A 22498-nucleotide genomic window follows, 5' to 3' on the forward strand; every position below is an offset into this window, starting at 1 on the left:
ACAGAGACAGACAGAGACAGACACAGACAGACACAGACAGAGACAGACAGAGACAGACAGAGACCGACAGACAAACCTCGAAAGGCATTGCACAATCATGCAAGGTATGCTTCCTGAAGTGTATCGAGAAAATAGGTCAAAGCCTGCTCGGATGATTGATGCTGCTACTTCCAATTCCCTCACAACAGACATCTGGACATCTTGTCAATTTGGTCTTCTATGGCTTTGCAAACCATGCCTTGGTCCCAGAGAGGTCAACAAGTCACTTGAGCCAAGTCTCAAGCAAGTCTCAAGTCACCATAATATTACTTCAACTTGTCAGGTGCCACACTTACTTATAAACTTTGGAGTACAAGCTATCAAGAAATTAACACACAGGACTTCAGTTATTGCAATTTATGTTCTGAAAAGCTGTTTCCTCAAGTTTTGTTTGTCAACTTCATGCAGTGGCAATGTTTTGCTGCTTTGGTCCAGCAAAAATAAATTTATGCTAAATTTACTTTTCAAATACAGTGCCTTCAGAAAGTATTCACACACCTTGACTGTTTTCACATTTTGTTGTGTTTGAATTTAAAATGGATCAAATTTTAAGTTTTTGTGACTGATCTACACATGATACCCCATAATGTTGAAGTGGAATTTTTGTTTGAGAAATTTTTACAAAATATTTAAAATTGCAAAGCTGAAATGTCTTAAGTCAATAAGTATTCAACCCCTTTGCTATGACGCTCCAAACTGAGCTCAGGTGCATCCAATTTCCTTTGATCATCCTTGAGATGTCTACATCTTGATTGGAGTCCACCTGTGGCCAATTCCATTGATTGGACTTGATTTAGAAACAAACACACCTTTCTATTCCAGGTCCCACTGCAGACAGTGCATGTCAGAGCAGAAACTCCACCAATACGTCCAGGGAACTGTCCGTAGAACTCTGAGATAGAATTGTGAGGAGGCATAGATCTGGGGAAGAGTATAAAACAATTTCTCGAGTGTTGAAAGTTCCTAAGAGCACAGTGCGCTCCATCATTAGGAAATGGAAAGAATATGGAACTACAAAGACTTTTCCTGGAGCTGGCTGTCTGACCAAACTGAGCAACTGGGCAAGAAGGACATTGGTCAGGAAGGTGACCAAGAACCCAATGACCACTCTGACAGAAATACAGAGTTCATTGGCTGAGATGGGACAACCTGCCGGAAGCACAACAGTTTCTGCAGCACTTCAAAAATCTAGGCTTTATGGGAGAGTGGCCAGACGGAAGCCACTCCTGTGAAAAAGACACGTGACAGTATGCATGGAGTTTGTGAAAAGGCACGAGAAAGAATCTGAGAGCATGAGGCAAAGATTCAGTGGTCTGATGAGGTGAAAATTGGACTCTTTTGCCTGAATGCAAAGCGCTATATCTGGCGAAAACCGATGTTACGGATTCGTCACTTCCGCTGTGGTGGTTTTCACCGACTGGACATGTTTCTGATATTATGTACTATTATTATTCTCAAAAGGTTTATTATTCAGGAACAGCTATCTAAAATTAAAAAGGTTAACTTAAAATGATACAGGAACCCGAACCGGAAGGATGAGGTTAAGAGGAAGAGGGCGTGAGGCAGAAGGGAAACGACGCGTTTTGTAAAAGCTCCGGACCAAGCGTGGTCGAGCGTACATGGCGAGTGAACTTTGAGTCCTTGAAACGAATCTCGTGCGATTGGTGTATCGCTGGAGTTGTGGAAAATCCTGCGAAGCCAGGTACAGGTGTGAGATTCCGGAGAATCTTCGCCTCGAGGCTGCGGCCCGAGGAAGAGCCGTCCGCCATTTCGGGGACCTCGCGCGTCGTTCGCGGAACCTTGTTTAGCCGCGTCCGCTGGTCCCGCCCTCCGGTGGTTTGCCGAGGATGTGTGTGCACGACAGCGGCCTTTGAAGAATACGGTGCGGTTCGCAACTGCACGGTGTATGTGCACGTTTGGATCGCGTCTTTGGGGATTCCTCTTTCCACCGCCAGTTGTGGTTGTCTGGGACCACGTGACGGTCCCCGCCTTGCCTACATCTCCATAGCCCCATCGCCTCGTCGCCGGGAGCACCATTGTGTTCTAGAGACATTGAGAAGGGCTCTGTTTCAGTCCATGGGGGAGCCGTGAGTTTGAGCTAGGTTACCATCCTAAGATCTTGATTGTATGGTTGATTGCCACCATTGTTGTATGGTTCATCTTGTGTGCTTTTAATCTATTATTTGTTCGTTGACAACCATTGGTGTGGTTTCCTTATTGATTTGATTGTTTCATTTGAGGGTTTCATGGATGGTTTCATTAGTGATTGATTTTGACACTGAATAACTATTCTTTCTGCCGTGACTCCTCACGGGGTTCGGTGGTATACCGAGACCAGAAGGTCGGGGAGGAAAACGTAACACCGAGCACAGCTCATCACCCATCTAACACCATCCCTACCGCAAAGCATGGTGGTGGCAACATCATGCTATGGGGATGCTTTTCAGCGGGAGGGGCAAGGAGACTTGTAGGGATAGAAGGAACAATGAATGGTATCAAATACAGGAAAATCCTTAAGGAGAACGTACTTCAGAGTGCAAAAGACCTTAGACTGCAGAAAAGATTTACGTTCCAACAAGACAATGACCCCAAGCATACAGCCAGGGCTACAATGGAACATGAAAGTCCTTGAGTGGCCCTGCCAAAGGCCAGAATTGAATCCCATTGAGAATCTGTGGAAAGACTTGAAGATTGCTGTTCATCAACACGTTCCATCCAACTTAACAGACCTTGAGCAAATGTGCAAGGAAGAATGGGAGAAACTCCTCAAATCCAGATGTGCAAAGCTGATACAGACCCAAGATACAGACATGCCCAAGAAGATTCAAAGCCGTAATCGCTGCCAAAGGCACTTCTATGAAGTATTGGCTCAGGGGGGTAAATTATATATTTCTGTATTTCATTTTTAATTACTTTGGATGAATTTTTTTTTTTAATCCACTTTGACATCGTGGGGTATTATGTGTCGATCAGTGACAAAAAAAAAATTTATTCCATTTTCAATTCAAGGTTTAACACAACATAATGTGAAAAAAAAAATCAAGGGGTGTGAATGCTACCCTGGCACCAAGTCCTATGTCTGAGTCGCAAGTCAATTTCGACTCTAGTCTCAAGTGCGACTCAAGTCCGAGTTATCGACTCAAATTGCCAACTGTGCTTGTTCCCGACGACTCCGGATAAAAGAGGTTGTACTGTATTAAAATTGTTTTCTTAAATCAGTTTGTGTGGAGAGACGTTATTTTCCCAATATTGGCGTAACTTGAACAAAGGAGGAAAAATTCAGGAAAATCCATGCAGTAAATAGTATTTTTAAACTCATCTGATAATTGGGTCTGTGGGTAAATTTAATCTTATATAATATATATTGATCAAAACTTGTGTCCAGCTCGGTTGTATATAAAACCGAGCTTAAAAGTAGTTTGCAGCTAGTTTAATAGAAGCCAACATGCTGCAGGACGTTTTAAGGGGGGAGGGGGGGGGGGGTCATAAACAACAACTGAAGGTGCTTTCCCTTCAAATAAACCTTTTAAAATATATTGGGAATAGATCAACTATTGAAAAATACTCATGCCAGGTGGCAATGATTCTGGCATCTCAAGGCTGTCTTTCTTTGATATCAGGCAGCGTGGGGGAGGCTTACAGAGGGAGAACTGCATGTTTACAGCTAATATCTGGGAAATTCAGCCATTGAGGAATGTTGTTGTCTCAGTAACCAACTGGGGTCTCCTTATTGGCTGGATCACGGGGGCCCAACTTTGTGATGTCAATGTTGATATCTCCTTAAGGTCTCCCCCCCCCCCCCCCTTGCACCTCCTTCTCCACCCTCCTCCTCCCCCCAGCCTCCTGCCTCGGCAGTTTCAAACTCACACAACCACCTTCTCTAAAATAAACAGCTGCTTTATCTCATAAAATAAACATTTATCACTACTTCAAATACCTAAAATTAGAATGAGGTGCACCAGCTCAGGTGCAAATGATTAGAACATCGTTAGAGAGGATCTTGGAGGAAACTGTCTTATCTAAACCTCAGACATTTAGTTTGGTTTGCTCTTTGTTGTTGAAGTGTGCAGTGTCACCATGCCTAGATCAAAAGAGCTCTCTGAGGCCTTCAGAAAGAAGGTAATAGATGCCCACGAGTCTGGGAAGGGATTTAAAAAGATCTCCAAACAATTTGAAATCAATCATTCAACTGTCCGGAAGATCATCTACAAGTGGAGAAGATTCCAAACAACTGCCAACTTGCTCAGGCCAGGCCGCCCCAGCAAGTTCAGCCTGAGAGCAGACCACAAGATGCTGAAATAAGTCTCTAAGAACCCCAGAATGTCATCACGGGACCTACAGGTAGCTCTTGCCACTGTTGATGTCAAAGTGCACGAGTCTACCATTAGAAAGAGGCTGCACAAATTTGATCTACATGTGAGGTGTGCCAGGAGGAAACCTTTGCTGTCCAGAAAGAACATCAGGGCAAGACTAAAGTTTGCCAATGAACACCTAGGCAAAGACCTGCACTTCTGGAACAATGTGCTCTGGACAGATGAGTCAAAGGTAGAGCTATTTGGCCACAGTACCAGAAGACATGTTTGGCGTAAACCAAAGATAGCATTTGACCACAAGAACCTGATACCAACTGTAAAGCATGGTGGTGGAAATATTATGGTTTGGGGCAGTTTTGCTGCATCAGGGCCTGGGCAGCTCACCATCATAGAATCCACTATGAATTCTTCATTGTACCAGAGGGTGCTTGAGGATAATGTGAGGCCATCTGTCAGAAAGTTGAAGCTCAACCGAAGGTGGACCTTGCAACATGGCAATGACCCTAAACATACCAGTAAATCCACCAAGGAATGGCTGAAAAGAAAGAAATGGAGGGTTCTGGAATGGCCAAGTCAAAGCCCGGATCTAAATCCCATCAAGATGTTGTGGGGGGATTTGAAACGAGCTGTGCATGCAAGAAACCCCTCAAACATCGCACAGCTGAAAGAATTCTACATGGAGGAGTGGGCAAAAATTTCTCCCAGTCGATGTCAGAGACTGGTAGACAGTTATAAGAAACGCCTACTTGAGGTTGTTTCTGCCAAAGTGGGCAATACCACCGATTGGAGCCAAGGGTGAACTTACTTTTTCCACATGTGAAATTTGCATTTATGTTTATTTAAATTATACAATGGACTACAAAATGTAAATGTTTCATGATATTTGTTATATTATATCACCTTTATCTATCAATATTGTCGAAATGAAGATCAAATAGCTGTATGTTGAAATATGTTGAAAAAGTCAAACTTTACACGGGGTGTACTTACTTTTTCACGTGACTGTAAATGGTTTTTGCACAAGGACTCGTGAAGAAATATATGCTGATGACTCGTGGTCCTGTATTTGTTCATTGTTTCTGAGTATCCGTGTATTTCTGCTGTAATTAAAGTCATACCATGCTTTCTCCCTCTTCTGAAAGAAATAAATGCTTCATATTCAGTCTCAAGTCAAACCACGACAAATGGAGGACAATTAATGTATTCTTCCACAGGGCATAGACCACATGGCTGTGGTCGTATAGTCCAAGTTACAATTTTGATGGCTTATTGTTGAGATAATTTCACGCAACTTTAGAAATGGTGACTGATTTTTTTTTTTCTGAATAGTTTTCTTCCCCTCCCACCCTTGTTTATGCCCTCCCCAGAAACTCCAGACCACTGGACATCTGAACTACAAGCCCCCACAAAGAATTGGACAATCCTGCACTTCTCTATTGAGATGCATATTTTGTGACGACCCATCCTTGCGGTTCTCAATGGAGGTGGGTGGCTTTTTCTCAAAAAAAGTTATTGATGATTTGGTTTGTATTAAAACACTTCTTCAAATTCACAAAATCCTGGTGTGGTGTACTTAGATGGTTTTGCACAGGGACTAACAGGGGGGTGTTTAACTCGTTTAATTTCAGCTGGTACATGTACAGAATTTTGTTTTCCAGGATATTCTTCACCATCCATGGACGACTGGGCATTCTGAAACAACAGTGCAGGAACTCACAGATAAAGGTTATAAAAAATGTCTCATGTTTCTCACTTTACCAATATATAACAATTTTATGTGTTTCAGAAAATTCTGTCATTTTAGGTGTTGGGACAAGTTATAAAATCCATAGTATGGAATATTTAGATTCAGTAAAATTAGAGCAGCAGTAAAACCATCTATCCAGTTATTAAGCAGAATCATTCCACTAAACCTTCATTGTCTGGTTAGGATTGTTCCAGAGACTACATTGTAGTTTGGATGCTGGACTGTTCACCCAGTGGGCAAGCCTGAAATACATTCCTTCAATCTCTTGAGACAAGGAAATCTCACCGATTGGATAACCCGACAAACGCTCACTCTACTTGTTCAAACATATATGAAAACTATCCCAACAGGTCACATTTCTTCAACCTATTGGCAAATCAAATTCCCAGTATTGATTTGTTCATGTTTAAAACTCACAATGTACACTTTTGTGCAATTTTAAACATTTTTTTTTCAAGGAATCTGTTAATAGCTTAATTTCTGAGGAGAGGTGAGGTTTGACCCCCAAAATAGGTATTTGCCCTCCTCTCTGAAACGACACACGATTTTGATGAAACTTGACCACAACCTTCACCATCCATGATGTAGCAACGTTTGTTCACAGCATAACAAAAATGAAGGTCTAAGGTGGTTTGAGGGTGGTCTTAACCCCACAAAATAAGGTATGTGCTTTATTTTCTGGGATGAAACTTGACCACAACCTTCATCATCCACGATGTACTGAAGTTTGTTCACGACATAAAAAAAAAATCAGGCGTTTGCCTCCCAAAATAGGTATTTCCTTTCCTTTCCATTACATATTTTGTACGCCATTCACATTTACCAGTGGTTTCCTGGTTCTACCAGGTTCTTCCTGGTTCATTGCCTTTATTTTTTTTCAAGGAATCTGTTGATCGCTTAATTTTTGAGGTGTCCTCTTTCAACATATTTTGATGTTTAGATGATGAGATTCAAGAAGATAATGAGGATGTTTCTTTGAGTTCTTCACCTGAAGAACCAGAGAGTAAGAGAATGAAGACAGAAGACTATGGTGAACAAAATTTGGAAAAAGAGGAGGAAATAAAAATTGACGATGACAGTCAAAGTGTCCGGGTGTCTGTGGTGAGTAGACAATTCTGGTTTGTTGTTGTGATGATGAAGTGCAACTTATTCATAAAAAACCTTCATGAATGTTGCTATGAAAATGGGGTTGTTGTCCAGGATAAATTTGATGTTAGGGTAAATATCTAATAGGCTTATTGTATCACATGGTGTAATTGTGGAGCTTTCAAAGGAGATTGAAGAATTGAGAAGAGTTTGAGAGAGAGAGAGAGGGGGATCGGAAGAAATTGAGTTTTAGAAGCATTAAACTTTACTCGATTACATGTGCCCCACTGTGAAATCTTTCCCACATCTGAATTTGAACAGGTGGCTGTGATGAAACGAGATGTAGATCGAGTGAGGGAAGATGGGGCAGATGGAAAAAACATGGAGGAAATGTGGTTTTCCCAGGAAAGATCATGGCAGATAGTGAGACCCAAAAGATTGAGTGACAGAACTTCTTGGAGAGGATTGTTGAGAAAGTAGATGGGAGGGTTGTCCAGTCGGTCTTTTCGGAGAGACAGAGTAAGAGTGTGAGATTTGTCAGGATTTAAAGACATGTTCCACTTGTTTGACCAGTCTGTGATTTTCTCCAGGTCTGCAGAGAGTGAGGAGGCTGCAGACTGCCGATCTGAGGGATGAAGAATGGAGCGGCCGAGAGTGGAGTCATCAGCAAAGAGATAGAGAGGATTTTCCAGAGAGTCAGAGAGATCATTGATGAAGACCAGAAAAAGCACAGTCCCCAAAACACTGCCTTGGGGAACTCCAGCCTGAACAGGAGGGGAGATGAGAGAAATCCATTCAGGGCCACACGTTGACTACGATCAGAGAGGAAGTTGGCAAGCCATGCGTGGAGATTTCCATGGATACCATAGGAGGAGAATTTGGTGAGCAGAGCGGGGTGCCAGACTGTATCGAAGGCACGTGATATGTCAAGGGAGACGGCTCTAATTTCCTGTTTGACATTGAGGACCTCCATCCATTGTTGAGACAGCAGAAGCAGCATGTCCAGAGTAGAATAGAATGACCTAGTCTGAATCCAAATTGATGATCGGAGATGAAGCCATTGGAGAAGAGGAAGGATTTGATATCCGAAGCAATGATAGATTCCATGACTTTGCTGATAATTGGGAGCAGGCTGATTGGTCTGTCGTTGCAAGGATCTGTTGTTGCACCTTTTTGTGTAAAGCGGTAATGTTTGCTGATTTCCAAGATGATGGCAGATGACCTTGAGCAAAAGAGAGGGTGAAGAGAACAGAGAGAGGGTGAGATAGTGTGGCAGAGCAGGATTTTAGGACCCGTGGGCTGATGCCGTATCGTCCAGTTGCAGAATCATAGTCGAGGATTGACAGAAACTTCTCCACCTTGTCAGGAGAGAAGGACACAGAGTCCAGGAGCAGCTGGGTATGACTGGGAACAGAGGGTACAGAAAGGGATGGGTTTGGGACACAAGATTTTGAGGCAAACACAGAGTTGAGGCATTCAGGTTTTTCGCGTGGGGAGTCGGCTGTGTAGCCGTTTGAGTTAAGGGAGGGGATGGAAGGGGAACAAACACCAGAAACAGATTTGACCAGATGCCACCAAGATTTGGAGGAGGTAGACAGGTTTGAGAGTTCAGTCTTCAGAGTAGAGAGATATTGTTTCCTGGCTCTCCTGAGGGAAGACACACACTTGTTCCAAGCTTTGTGAAAGGAACTGAGAGAAACTGAGATTCTTTGTGTAGTTTGTGTGCTGTGTGTTTGATGTTTAAGTTTGTATATTGCTGAATGGAATTTAGATATTATTATTCAAGACAGCATGAGTAACAGATTCTGTGCTTAGTGCATACCAGGCGATGTGCCTACCAGAGCTCATCACATTCATACGATATAGTGATTCTGTGATCCTTTCCTACAGGCAGAAGGAAATAAGAATTTCTTCAAATGCATTCGCCATATTCTACAAAGATGTTGCAAACCAAGTTGTCTCAAACGTCAAGGTAGGAAGATCAGCATTGAGAAGAGAAAAAACCCTTTTGGTACATGCATGTCATCAATTAATTTTCATAGGATAGTTGAGCAACTGCTTTGTTAAATGTTTGGCTTTCCTAAAATATTGCTCAGCTTTGCTAAAATATTGTTTGGCTTTGCTAAAATTATTGTTGGGCTTTGCAAAGATATTTTTCAGCTTGGCAAAAATATTGTTCGGATTTCCTGAAATATTGTTCTGCTTTGCTTAAATATTGTTCGGCTTTTCTGAAATATTGTTCGGCTTTGCTACAATATTGTTCTGCTTTCCTGAAATATTGTTCGGCTTTGCTAAAGTATTGTTCTGCTTTGCTAAAATATTGTTCTGCTTTGCTAAAACATTGTTCGACTTTGCTAAAATATTGTTTTGATTTGCTAAAATATTGTTCGGCTTTGCGAAAATTATTGTTAGGCTTTGCATAGATATTTTTCAGCTTTGCAAAAATATTGTTCGGCTTTCCTGAAATATTGTTCGGCTTTCCTGAAATATTGTTCTGCTTTGCTAAAATATTATTCGGCTTTGCTAAAATATTGTTTGGCTTTGCTAAAACATTGTTCGGCTTTGCTAAAATATTGTCCGGCTTTGCTAAAACATCGTTTGGCTTTGCTAAAATATTGTTCTGCTTTGCTAAAACATTGTTTGGCTTTGCTAACACAGCTTAATTTCTGAGGTGTCCTCTTCTAACATATTTTGATGTTTAGATGATGAGATTCAAGAAGATAAGAAGGAGGTTTCTTTGAGTTCTTCACCAGAAGAACTAGAGAGAAAGAGAATGAAGGGAATGAAAATTGACGATGACAGTCAAAGTGTCCGGGTGTCTGTGGTGAGTAGACATTTCCGGTGTGATGTTGTGATGATGAAGTGCAACTTATTCATTTAAAAAACCTTAATGAATGTTGCTATGAAAATGGGGTTGTTGTCCAGGATAAATTTGATGTTAGGGTAAATATCTAAGAGGTTTATTGTATCACATGGTGTAATTGTGGAGCTTTCAAAGGAGATTGAAGAATTGAGAATAGTTTTGGAGAGAGAGGGGGATAGGAAGAAATTGAGTTTCAGAAGCATTAAACTTTACTCGATTGCATGTGCCCCACTGGGAAATCTTGCCCACATTCGTATTTAAACAGGTGGCTGTGATGAAACGAGATGTAGATCGAGTGAGGGAAGATGGGGCAGATGGGGAAAAACATGGAGGAATGTCATGTCGAGTCATCAGCATACGAGTGCATTTGGTTATTTCTGGAAGAAAGAGGTCATTGATAAAATGAAGGAAGAGTGTGGGAGACAGGACGGAACCCTGAGTGACACCGCTGTTGATAAGGAAGGAGGGAGATGTTGAACCATCAACCATTACAGAGATGGAGCGGTCGGAGACAAAGCTCAATATGACAGAGCAGACTGAAGAAGAAATGCCAAAAGAGGGAAGCTTGGATATCAGACCCCAATGCCAAACTCTGTCAAACGCTTTTGAGATATCAAGGCCGATAACAAAGGATTCCTCAAAGTCTCTCTGAGAAGAGGCCCAGACATTCGTTATGTAAGAAAGGTATCACCGGTAGATCTTGCCCTGCGAAAGCCTAATTGATGGTCAGATGGAACACTGAGATTCAAGATGGTTGAGGAAATGGGAATTGAGAAGACATTCAAAGAGTTTGGAAATAGTAGAAGTCAGAGCAGTAGGATGGTAGTTGGGAGGGTTTGAACGATCATCCTTCTTTAAGATAGATTTTACTGAGGCATGTTTCCAGGAAAGAGGAAAAGTTTGGGTTTTTCAACAAAAACGGAAAATGAGAAAGCACAAGAGCAAGTTCTGAAGCACACACCTTCAAGACACGAGGAGTGCCATCTTGTTTGTATGCCTTGCATGTGTCCAGAAAGAGGGATACTTTTATGACTGCATGAAAAGCGATTATCGGGAGTGGCATTGGATTGGGAAGGGGTGCTTCAAAGGGAGATGGAATGTTAAAAAGTCATCCATTGTGAAATTAGATGAGAAAAGAAAACCAAAAAGAGTTGCTTTATCAGTCGGAGAGACAGCGATAGTACCATCGGAACGGAAAACCAAAGGAAAGGAAGAGCAACAGAAGTTGTTGGAGATACTTTTAGCTTAGAAGCAGAAAGATCTTTTCGTGGAAAAAGATGAGAGGTTGTCACATTTCTTTTGGATAAAGGAATGTTTCGCCTCACAAGTTACATGTTTGCAATGATTTCTGGCAGATATGAAGGCTGAATGTGAGTCGGCGGAAGAAGAGTTTTTCCATCTCCGATATGCCGCATCCTTTGCACGAATGGCCGCAGAGCAGGAATTATTTGAACCATCAATTGGAAGGAGAAATTGACTAGAAAGAGAAGGGGATTCAAGCCTCCATTCCTGCAACAATAACTTCAGCTATACGTTCAGCAGAGATAGAGGCATCGCCTCAGGAGAAGCAGTAGTTTTTCCAGGGAATTTTAAATTTTAATTTTTTAAAGTTTGATATGCCTTTGTATGTACTTGGGCATGCCCGTACTATATATATATCTAAAATTATATCCCCCCCCTCTATTTACATGAAATGGTTTGGTCCATTTGCAAAGCCAAAGCGAACGGCTTGCGAGTACGGTGACAATCCCCCCCCTCTATTTACATGAAATGGTTTGGTCCAAAGCGAACGGCTTGCGAGTACGGTGACAATCCCCCCCCTCTATTTACATGAAATGGTTTGGTCCAAAGCGAACGGCTTGCGAGTACGGTGACAACCCCCCCCCTCTATTTACATGAAATGGTTTGGTCCAAAGCGAACGGCTTGCGGAGTTTGGTAAAGAAATCGCCATAGCTCGGTAACTACTTCTCCGATTAATATGAAACCTTGAAAAGGCACATCTTCGGGTCCCCAGCAATATACCTGGCAAGTTTCAAGTATATCGGACCCGTGGTTGTCGAGAAACAGCGGTCACAGACAAACACACAAACACACAAACACACAGACACACAGACACACAGAGATTACTGGAATTATAGATAGACTAGGGCATGCCCGTACTATATATATATATCTAAAAGTATATCCCCCCCCTCTATTTACATGCAATGGTTTGGTCCAAAGCGAACGGCTTGCGAGTACGGTGACAATCCCCCCCCTCTATTTACATGAAATGGTTTGGTCCAAAGCGAACGGCTTGCGAGTACGGTGACAATCCCCCCCCTCTATTTACATGAAATGGTTTGGTCCAAAGCGAACGGCTTGCGAGTACGGTGACAATCCCCCCCCTCTATTTACATGAAATGGTTTGGTCCAAAGCTAACGGCTTGGCGCTTGCGGAGTTTGGTAAAGAAATCGCCATCGCGTGCACAAATGCGCAGGAAAGCGAATGAATCGCAAATTAGTTTTAGTTAGTTTTAAAACATAGTTTAACGCCCGAGCGAGTTTAACGCAATCGCAAATCGCATCGCAAAGCGAAAGAATCGCAAATTAGTTTTAATTAGTTTTAAAACATAGTTTAACGCCAACATAGCGCCAACATAGTTTGCCGACGGGAAATAAATGAATACGCTCTCAAATGTGCCATCCGAGGCAGAGTCTGTTCGCCACGTTCGGCACACGTGATAGCTCGCTGCTCTCTGATTGGTTGAATCGTTTTTTGGACATAGCTCGGTAACTACTTCTGCGATTAATTTAAAACCTTGAAAAGGCACATCCTCGGGTCCCCAGCAATATACCTGGCAAGTTTCAAGTATATCGGACCGGTAGTTGTCGAGAAACAGCGGTCACAGACAAACATACAAACAAACATACACACAGAGATTACTGGAATTATAGATAGATGATATGATATATGTCTTTGGGGTGTATGATATGTCAAAGGAAATTTGAATTTATGCTTCTTTGTGTAATGGAAAAAATTTCTTTCCATGCTTTCTGACTTTCATGAAATGACTTGCCAGAATAAGGTCAACAGATTTGAGCAAAATTCATAGCAACCTCTTGGATACTCTGCTGTCGCCATATCAAACGCCTTGATCAATTCATCAATTCCATATGCGATGCCTTCATAAGGTGCTTGGCATCATCTGGCGAGACAGAATACCGAACACCTCAATCCGAGACCACTGTCGAATCCAAGGGATTGAGTATTTGCTGATGCAAGCCCAGCGCTGCTGGTCAGGACACCACACACGCATGGAAGACCATAGAATCCCGAGCGCTTTTCCATGGACAACTTATATTTGGTAAATGCGTGTCTTTGGTTTAAGCGTCTTTGGGCTTCTTGAAAAGCGCTATATAAAATAAATGTAAATGTATTATTAAATGGTCACGTGGTGGACAAAGGAAGTAAGGGTGTCCTTAAGTTGACACTCAAGTCTTGCGCCATTGCAGTTATCACCTGGTAACATCAGGCCACAAACAAGTCAGCTTGGCGTAACATCTGCCACAAAGGGCTGGACCACTTTGAATGTGAGAGACTTGCTATCGAGAAACAGCGGAGGCAAGAAAGGAAAACCTGCCAATGTCCATCTCTGCAAGGACCAGTCTATATCTGCGATGTTTGCGGTACACTCTGTGGGCCCCGCATTGGACTATATATACAGCCATTGCACGACAGACAATGCTTCGCGATCACACGAACGAAAGGAAGACATTCCTCCAAAGCAATGACTCACACCATCATTGTTTTCAAAACAAGCCAAGGTTAAGGTGATGTTACGGGTCTTGATGAAGGTATAATCTCTGAAGTTAATGATGTGTTTAAATACTTAGTTTAAATAAATACTTAGTTGTTTTTGTATTAGTTATCTATCAGTTGTTGATTTTTATTTTGTATTACTTTGTGAGACTTTCCTTCAGGTGTTGTTACATGTTAGCATATAACAGTTTGACTATTCTTCAAGTTTTACGACATAAACAGTTCATTATGTCGTGTGAACACATTATTGTGATGCGACTTGTCACTCCTTAACAGTAACGTTCACTTTTATTATTCCAAGGGGCATCATTGCTGAAGGTTGAAACCCCTTCCAAAGAAAGTAGATATATTATCTATTCTTTTGGTGAAATAGCCTTTTTTTTCAAACTTTCGATGAGAGCAGGATTTTAAGATTATTTTACCACTGTCAGACTTGTTCAAATAGTCAGTGTCACTGCATAGCACTAATTTCATTTCATGACTGTTGGAATACATGACAATGTGTATGAATTTCCTTAACTGCTGATCAAAGCCATGGGTGAAGTGTACACCATAATCAACAGAAAGAGGGGGATAGGAAGAAATTGAGTTTTAGAAGCATTCATCTTTACTCGATTACATGTGCCTCACTGGGAAATCTTGCCCACATCCGAATTTAAACAGGTGGATGTGATGAAACAGATGTGGATCGAGTGAGGGAAGATGGGGCAGATGGGAAAAAACATGGAGGAATGTCATGTCGAGTCATCAGCACACAAGTGCATTTGGTTATTTCTAGAAGAAAAAGGTCATTGATAAAAAGAAGGAAGAGAGTGGGAAAAAGGACGGAACCCTTAGGGACACCGCTGTTGATAAGGAAGGAGGGAGATGTTGATCCATCAACCATTACAGAGATGGAGCAGTCGGAGACAAAGCTCAATACGACAGAGCAGAGTGAAGGAGGAAACCCGAAACAAGGAAGCTTGGATATCAGACCTGCGGTGAAATAAAAGACATTGACCGCAAACTCCAAAGAAGTGAGCTTTATTTCACTTGAATGCAACACATCTAAAATAGAAACACGTGGCACTATTTAAGCAAGCATCTTTGGCACCTTCATTCATACAACAACAACAACATGCATTTTAAGGCCATTTCCCCTGCTAGAGCGGGGGTTAGCCTTGCGGTCCCCATGACAATCTTCTCCATTTTGCCCTATTTTCTGCATCACTCCTTGTTAACCCCCTTGCCCGCATTTCTTCTTCGACCATCTTTAGCCAAGTCTTTCTCGGTCTTCCCCGTCCTCGACTTCCTTCTGCATTCATTTCCATCACTCTTCTCAACCAGTCTCTTTCATCCTTCCTCAACACATGACCAAACCATCTCAACCTGGTCCTCTTCACAGCATCAATCACAGGCTCTATTCCCATCATCTTTCGCAATTCATCATTTGTCTTCCTCTCTCTCAACGATACTCCGCACATCCACCGAACCATTCGCATTTCCACCCTTTCCAGCCTTCGTTGCTGCTCTACATTCATGACCCATGTCTCGCTCCCATAAATCATAACACTTCTCACACATGCAGCATACACATTTCCCTTCAGCTTCAACGACACTCCCCTCCTCATCAGCGCGCCACTCAGTTCCCGAAACTTCTTCCATGCACATCTCACTCTGGCAACCGTTGCCGAGTCTGATCCACCTTCTCCATTCAGCATGTCCCCGAGGCAGCAAAATGTTTTCACACCTTCCAGCTTCACGCCGTCTCCAAGATCCAACTCAACATTTCCTTATCTGCAGCTCCCTCTGTGCACACCTTACATTTGAATGTAGCTGCCACACTGGTTAATGACCCTCTCAGACCACTACATTTTTGATGAACCCACTCAGCGCACATTGTACATTGAATGGAGTTCACTCCGACAGTCCGACACCCTTCCTGCACACAGCACATGGCCACTTCCCAGTTCTTTCCACCTCACCACATGCTTTACCACTTGCCATCACCTTTGTCTTTCCTATATTCACCTTCAGACCTTTTGTCTCCATATATTCCTTCCACTTGTTCATCTTCTCCTTCAGTCCATCCCTACTTTCCGCAATCAACACCAGATCATCTGCATACAACAACTCCCACGGTAAACCCTCCTTTACGTTCTGAGCCAGCGCCTCCATCACAGCTACAAATAGTAGTGGACTTAGTACCGACCCCTGATGCACTCCCACCTTCACCTCAAACTCACCACTGTTCCCGTCCTTCATCCTTGCAGCTGTGCGCGCTCTTTTGTACATTGCCCTCACGACTCTGATCAACCATTCCTCCACTTCTAACTTCCTCAATGCCCATGTCAATACTTTGTGTGGAACCCTTTCGAATGCTTTCTCCAGATCAACAAACCCAAGAAACAACTTCTTCCTCTTCTCCATGTACTTCTCCTGCAACTGCCTCACAATAAAGAGCGCGTCTGTCGTTCCTCTTCCTGGCATAAATCCAAACTGCATTTTGTCGATCTTCACCTTCTTCCTTATCCTCTCCAACACACTTTCCAATACCTTCATTCCATGCTCCAATAACTTTATCGCTCGGTACGAGCCACACTCCAGAGGGTCACCTTTCCCCTTGTATAGAGGGACGAGGGAACTCAGTTCCCAATTCACTGGAATGCGGCCTTCTTTCACCACCAGATTACAGATCTCTGTCATTCTCTTCACACCCCAACTTCCTGCTGCCTTCAACATATCTCCCACAACTCCCGTCGGCCCTCCCGCTTTTCTACTCTTCATTGCTTTTATCGCTTCCTCAACTTCCTTCTCAGTTATCTTCTCTGCCGGTCCTAAAACTGGGTTACTCTCTATGTTGCCATCCCATTCATTTTCAACAGCATTTCCATATATCTTTTCCATCTTCCTTTAATTCCATCTGGGTCCACAATGATTTGTCCCACTTCATCCTTCAAGCAACTCACCCCCATCACATCACACCTCTCTTTCGCTATCTGCTTTGCAATCCTGAATACCGCTCTCTGACCCTCTTCCGAATCCAAGCGTTCTCCGAACATTTTCCTCCATGCCTCCTGCGCCTTTGCTGCCTCTTTCTTTGCAGCCTTCTTAGCTGCCTTATAACTTTCATGCTCTGCTTTTTCTGCGCCCATACCCTTCGCCTTCTGCCACTCCTTGAACTTCTTCCTCTTCTCGTCAATCCTCTTTCCAACTTCATCATCCCACCACCATGTTTCCGAGTGCCTCGGTGGTCCTTTTGTCCATCCACATACCTCACCAACGGCTCCCAACAGACTATCTTTCATTGACATCCAACCATGTTCAAGCTCAACCACATCATCCTCTACCCTACTCAGCCTCTCTTTTAATGCCTCCCTTACTGTCACCTCTTTCAACCTCCACACCTTCATTCTCGGTTGGTTCTTCACCCGCCGAGCTCTCCTCGCACCTTTCACCCTTATGTCGCAGACAACCAAGTGGTGCTGTGAAACAGACTCCTCCCCCGGGATCACCTTTGTGTCCCGGAGGTGCCCCCGATCTCGCCTACGCACCATCAGGTAGTCAACGGTTGTCGTCGACCCACCTGACGTGTATTTGTCAATAAACAATAAACAATAATAAACAAGCTTATTATCCCCTTTCTGGAACTGAGTATTACAAATCAACAAATCAGCTCCATCAGCAAACTCCAAAATCCTTTCACCTTCTCCATTTCTCACACCATATCTGTAACCCCCATGAGCTCCCTCAAAACCATCCATACTCCTTCCCACATGTCCATTTAGGTCTCCTCCTACCACAACAACTTCCTCATCTTTCACGTTTTCCATCAGCTTCTCTATCGCACGCCAGAACGTGGAAGGTCCTTCTCTTCATCGCTCCGACCAACCTGCGGAGCAGATGACGTTCACCAAGAGCTTTCCAAACATCATTTTCACCATCGTCAACCTATCACTCACTCTAGTCACACTCACCACACTGTCTACAAACTCCTCAGAAAACAGGACACCAACACCATTCACGCCCTCTGGGCACCCGTGCCGCACAAACTTGTATTTATGTCCCTGCCTACTCTTCACCATTCTCACACCACTTCCCTTCCATCTCGTCTCTTGCACACAACATATGTCCACTCTTCTTCTGACCAATACTTCCACCACTTCACCTGATCTCCCTGTCATTGTCCGTCCATTCCATTCCATTTGGATCTCCTCCAAACCTCAGAAACCGATCTCCACTTCGGGCTGTACCCTGCCCATATGTAGTTGTAATTGTCATGGTTCTCTTTTTGAGGCAATGTTTTTATGGCCGGATGCCCTTGCTGACGCCAACCCTCTTAGTCGCCTCTTACGACACGCAGGGATACGGTGTACCTATTCTTACCAGGGTACACACCGGGAGGCGCCTTCATTAATGTCGAGGCAATACAAAGACATCAGCAGGTATATAAGGATGTAAATTAACCATCTTACCAGCTTTAAGACACAAGTCAACAGTAATGATCCCTCCGCACTCACAGGTGGTTAAATAGCTGCTGATCGCGCGGCAGACACATGAACTGCATCATGAGTAATGAATGTAAGGAGGAGGGCACTGCCCATAGATGGAACCAACAATTTCATATCATTCTCCCTCCGTTAAAAGTTTCGGCCAGCGCGCAGGCTATTTAATATAAAAGTATAAACGTAGCCACCTATATAATCGATGAGAGTAAGTTAACTAAGCAACTCCCCATTCCGTCACACTCCCAAGCGTTGGGGTTGACGGCACTCCCGGCCAGCAAGAGTGCAGTAACTGACAGGTCCGAGCGCACCCTCCGGAGACGGAGGACCAGGTGAGCCCGGAGACGCTATCTCGGCAGCCTCGACAGGCCGTGGCACACTGCCATTCGTGGCTCGATCGGGCTGAGGGGTGCCCGGCACAGACACTTCCATTTCGGCGGGCGGACCCTCCGAGACCGCATCCCGGCGAGTGTCCTCATCTCCACATGGGGCTAAATGCTGGATCGACACAGTCTACAGGTTGACCTGCACGTACTGCGTACGTAGTGCGGGTTGACCACGTGCTGAACCAAATCCACTGTCGGTTCGTATTTGCTTTGTCGGACACTCGCTTCAGATACGTGGGTCCTAACTCAACAAGCCAACCGGGCATCGACTGTCCGCTGGCGCCGCGACGCTGAAAACGGAAAAGCCATTCGTAGGGAGTTTGATTCATAGCCGTGAATAACAATGTCCGAAGGGCATGTAATACATCGGGCACGGCTTGGGGCCATTGGTGCAACCCCATCGATTGCGTACGTAAGCGCAGCATCACGGCCTTCCAGATTACGCCATTAAATCTTTCCACCTGACCGTTCCCCTCTGGATGATACGGAGTAGTGCGGCTAGCAGCTATGCCCAGGCCCACGAGGAAGGTGGTTCCACCACTCCAAAGCCCTGACTAAAGAACCAACTTCGCCCCCACTCTAAGCTGGTCATTCTTGCCTACTAAACTGGCTGGCCGACTCGAATAATCTGCTGCCTTGCAGGTGTCTCGCAGACAACTTCCAGGTAGGCTTCAAGACGAGACGGCAGTCTGCCTGGTCCTTTACTCCCCCCTCACCTGTTGCCGGTATGCATGGTCTTAACAGCGTGCAGTTTCGAAGTAAACGTCACTCAACTCGATCTGTGGACTCAAGTTCATCCGCATACTTCAGTGGTACCAAGCTCAACCTCCGAGGACTTTTTGCAAAGTGATTGGCTGGTCGGATTCTTGTGCGCACCATTTGGGCAAAATCCTTTCAAACGTGTTCATAGCCAACCCTTAACCCAATTGTAACTGCTGAAGTTTATTTTACAAACACCAACCCATGGTGGCAGACAGAACAGCCGTTTAACATCCATCCGTGGGACAGCACTGACATTGAGGAATCGCGGAATCAATATCCCACGTACAGACATTGAGGAAATCAAACAGCGGGAAACGTGATTGCTTCGGCTTTTGGGGAATTGAAATGGACCCATAGGCAGGGCCAGCTTAAGAGCATTGTAGGCCCTGGGCAAAGCAATCCACTGGGGCCCCTTCCCACCCACCCACGGGAATAAAAATGTAAACGGTCAATGAAATTAAACCTATAGATATATTGGAACTTTCAACAAAATCAATGTTTAAACATAAAAAAACATGCTGTAAAGCGAGGATTAATCAACACAAACTTTTGAACAATATAACATAAGCCTTGAGAAAAACAAACATTACAACATATAAATGATAAATAATTGGTACACCGTGCAGACGGAGATGGTACAGTATGAATTATTTGTTATTATACAAACGTTTGCGAAATTTCTTTGCAGAGAATTGATTTATAATTGGCTTGAAGTCAATGGTCTTCATGATGACATTTTCCATGCACATGAGTGAAAGCCATGAGTGAAAGGGCTGCTGCCGCGTTGTGCTGCGAAGCTGATTCTTTGTAAGCTTCAATCTTGCAAATGAACGTTCCCCTGTACAGTTGGTCACCATCATACACATGAACACTCTGATTGCAATTTCAACATTGGGAAACACAGATTTCAAGTTGTCCGAAATTATTTTTCTGACCAACGCAGGGAGAGTCTCACAATTTTCATCAAGAACCATGTCATGGTTGAGTTGCTGTTATTCATTTAGAAGGTCACCATAATCAAGGTCTTTGTGATACTGTTACGTGCTCCTCCCCGACCCCATGGTCACGGTGTACCTCCGAGCCCCGAAAGGAGTCACGGCAGAAAAATATGTTATCCTGTCTCAAAAATCAATGGTGAAACCACACCAATTGCAAATAATACAAACACCAAAAATACAAACAAATAGTGTATTAAAAATCACACAAGAATAACAGTACAACAATAATAGGGATCAAGAGTACAATCAATATCTCCTATGATGGTACCATCAGCTAGCATGCATAAGGTAACTCACTGTGCTCCAAGTGAGTGGAAAAGAACCTTCCCCAATGTCTCTATATTCCCGGCTTCGAGCTCAGAGTTGCTTCCCTCCAGTGATCAATGGAACGATGTCGAATCGAAACCAGAATCTCGTTCAGAGGACAGGCACAGACACGCCGCCCAAAACGGCACAAAGGTGCACTCACGGCGACTGGGAAATCCAAAGGCACCCTCCAGGTTTGAACTTTCACTGTTCGCTGTCGGCGAGCCGCAAAGTAATCGTCAAAAGCCTCGGTGCACACACACGCCACAGATACGTCTGAAAGCGGTGGAAACGGTTGACGAAGCAAGGAAAGTTTGCTCGACGCGCGAAGCGCACGAGTCAAAATGGCCGTCGGCTCGTTCTCGAGTCGTCACGACCCAGCGATGATTCTTCGGAATGTAACGCCAAACCTGACACGCAGGATGATCAGTCACAGCGATAACAACTTTATCGCAGGAATTCCTTTTTCCCAGGAAACCCAAAGTACGTGACTCTTGCTCGCCAACATTCGTTGCAGACCGCAAAGCAACCAGCTTCTCCGACTCTTTCGCTCCGCCCTCTTTTTCCCTCTGTCGTCTTCCGGTTCGGTTTCCTGTATCATTTAAAGTTAACCTTTTTAACTTTTGATAACTGCTCATGAATACTAATGCTTTTGAAAATAATAATAGTACATAATATCAGAAATATGTCAAGTGGGTGAAAACCACAACAACGGAAGTGACGAATCCGTAACAATACACATTAGCCAAGTGTTCACACTTTTTGTTTAACTCATCAGAACCAATCGTTTTCAATTGACTGAAGAAGGAAAACAGATTTCCAATCCATGAATAAGCATCTGCATGTTTTGTCAGGTCAGAGTTCAGAGAGTCCAGAACAGGAAGGAATGTTTCCACCCTGAACTTTTCACTTTTGTTTAGAAGTATCTCTTCTTCTGATCCGTCATATGTAGTAAGACGTACACTTTGCTTTCGCACTCGTTTCTTCACATCGCTGTAATCCGAATATGGACACCTACTCATGGCCTTCAGTTCATATTCACTAAATTTGTCTCTAATTTCCTGAAGATTCGTTTTCAGAGACTCAAGAAGATTCATGGCAACAAGTAAGTCCACATCTTTTGACTGCAGGACCTTACTTGTTTTGCTCACTCTTTCGAGAATGTCGTTCCAAAGAATTGTCAGAAAAATCGTTTCCAGGTTCTCCATTTTCTCGCTCAATCCTTCGGCCTCTCGCCTTGTGTTCACTTCCTGGTCAGTGTCAGCTGATACCGAATCCAGTGCATGTTTAATTTTCTCGAAACCTCTATGCAGAGCATGGACAGCATCAAAATGTGACGACCATCTCGTGTCAGACAGACGCTTGACCACAATATGATCTTTTCCGAAAGATGATGCCAAAACATTCCATCGATGTGTAGAAGCCGAGAAAAAGGAATACAGACGCTGAACAAAGTCAAAGAATTTTACAATCTGCAGACAACACTCTGCCGCTTTTACTCCCAATAAGTTCAGGCTGTGTCCAGCACAGGAGACATAGATGGCGAACTCATTCAGTTGATGGAGCCGTACCTGCAATCCATTACAGCGTCCAGACATATTTGAGGCATTGTCATACGACTGACCACGGCAGTTTGATAGCGGAATTTTGTTCCCATTCAGGAAATCCACAACAGTGTCTGCTAGATTCTTTGCTCCATGACAAAAGATGG

The 22498-nt window shown here is 43.6% G+C and overlaps 1 protein-coding gene across 4 annotated transcripts in view; it reads left to right on the forward strand.

Moving 5' to 3' along the window:
* LOC137424742 (uncharacterized) overlaps positions 1–22498 on the forward strand; it is a 105357-nt gene that overhangs the window by 69089 nt on the left and 13770 nt on the right. For all 4 annotated transcript variants that reach the window (XM_078775870.1, XM_078775871.1, XM_078775869.1 and 1 more), the window contains exons 13-17: positions 5720–5836; positions 6011–6077; positions 7040–7200; positions 9076–9157; positions 9888–10009. In XM_078775870.1, coding sequence (XP_078631996.1) covers positions 5720–5744 — 25 coding nt within the window. In that variant the 3' untranslated portion in view covers positions 5745–5836; positions 6011–6077; positions 7040–7200; positions 9076–9157; positions 9888–10009. The remainder of the gene's footprint in view (positions 1–5719; positions 5837–6010; positions 6078–7039; positions 7201–9075; positions 9158–9887; positions 10010–22498) is intronic.

This window comes from Myxine glutinosa, chromosome 4, assembly GCF_964187855.1.
Source record: "Myxine glutinosa chromosome 4, kmMyxGlut1.1, whole genome shotgun sequence".
Classification (NCBI taxonomy): domain Eukaryota; kingdom Metazoa; phylum Chordata; class Myxini; order Myxiniformes; family Myxinidae; genus Myxine; species Myxine glutinosa.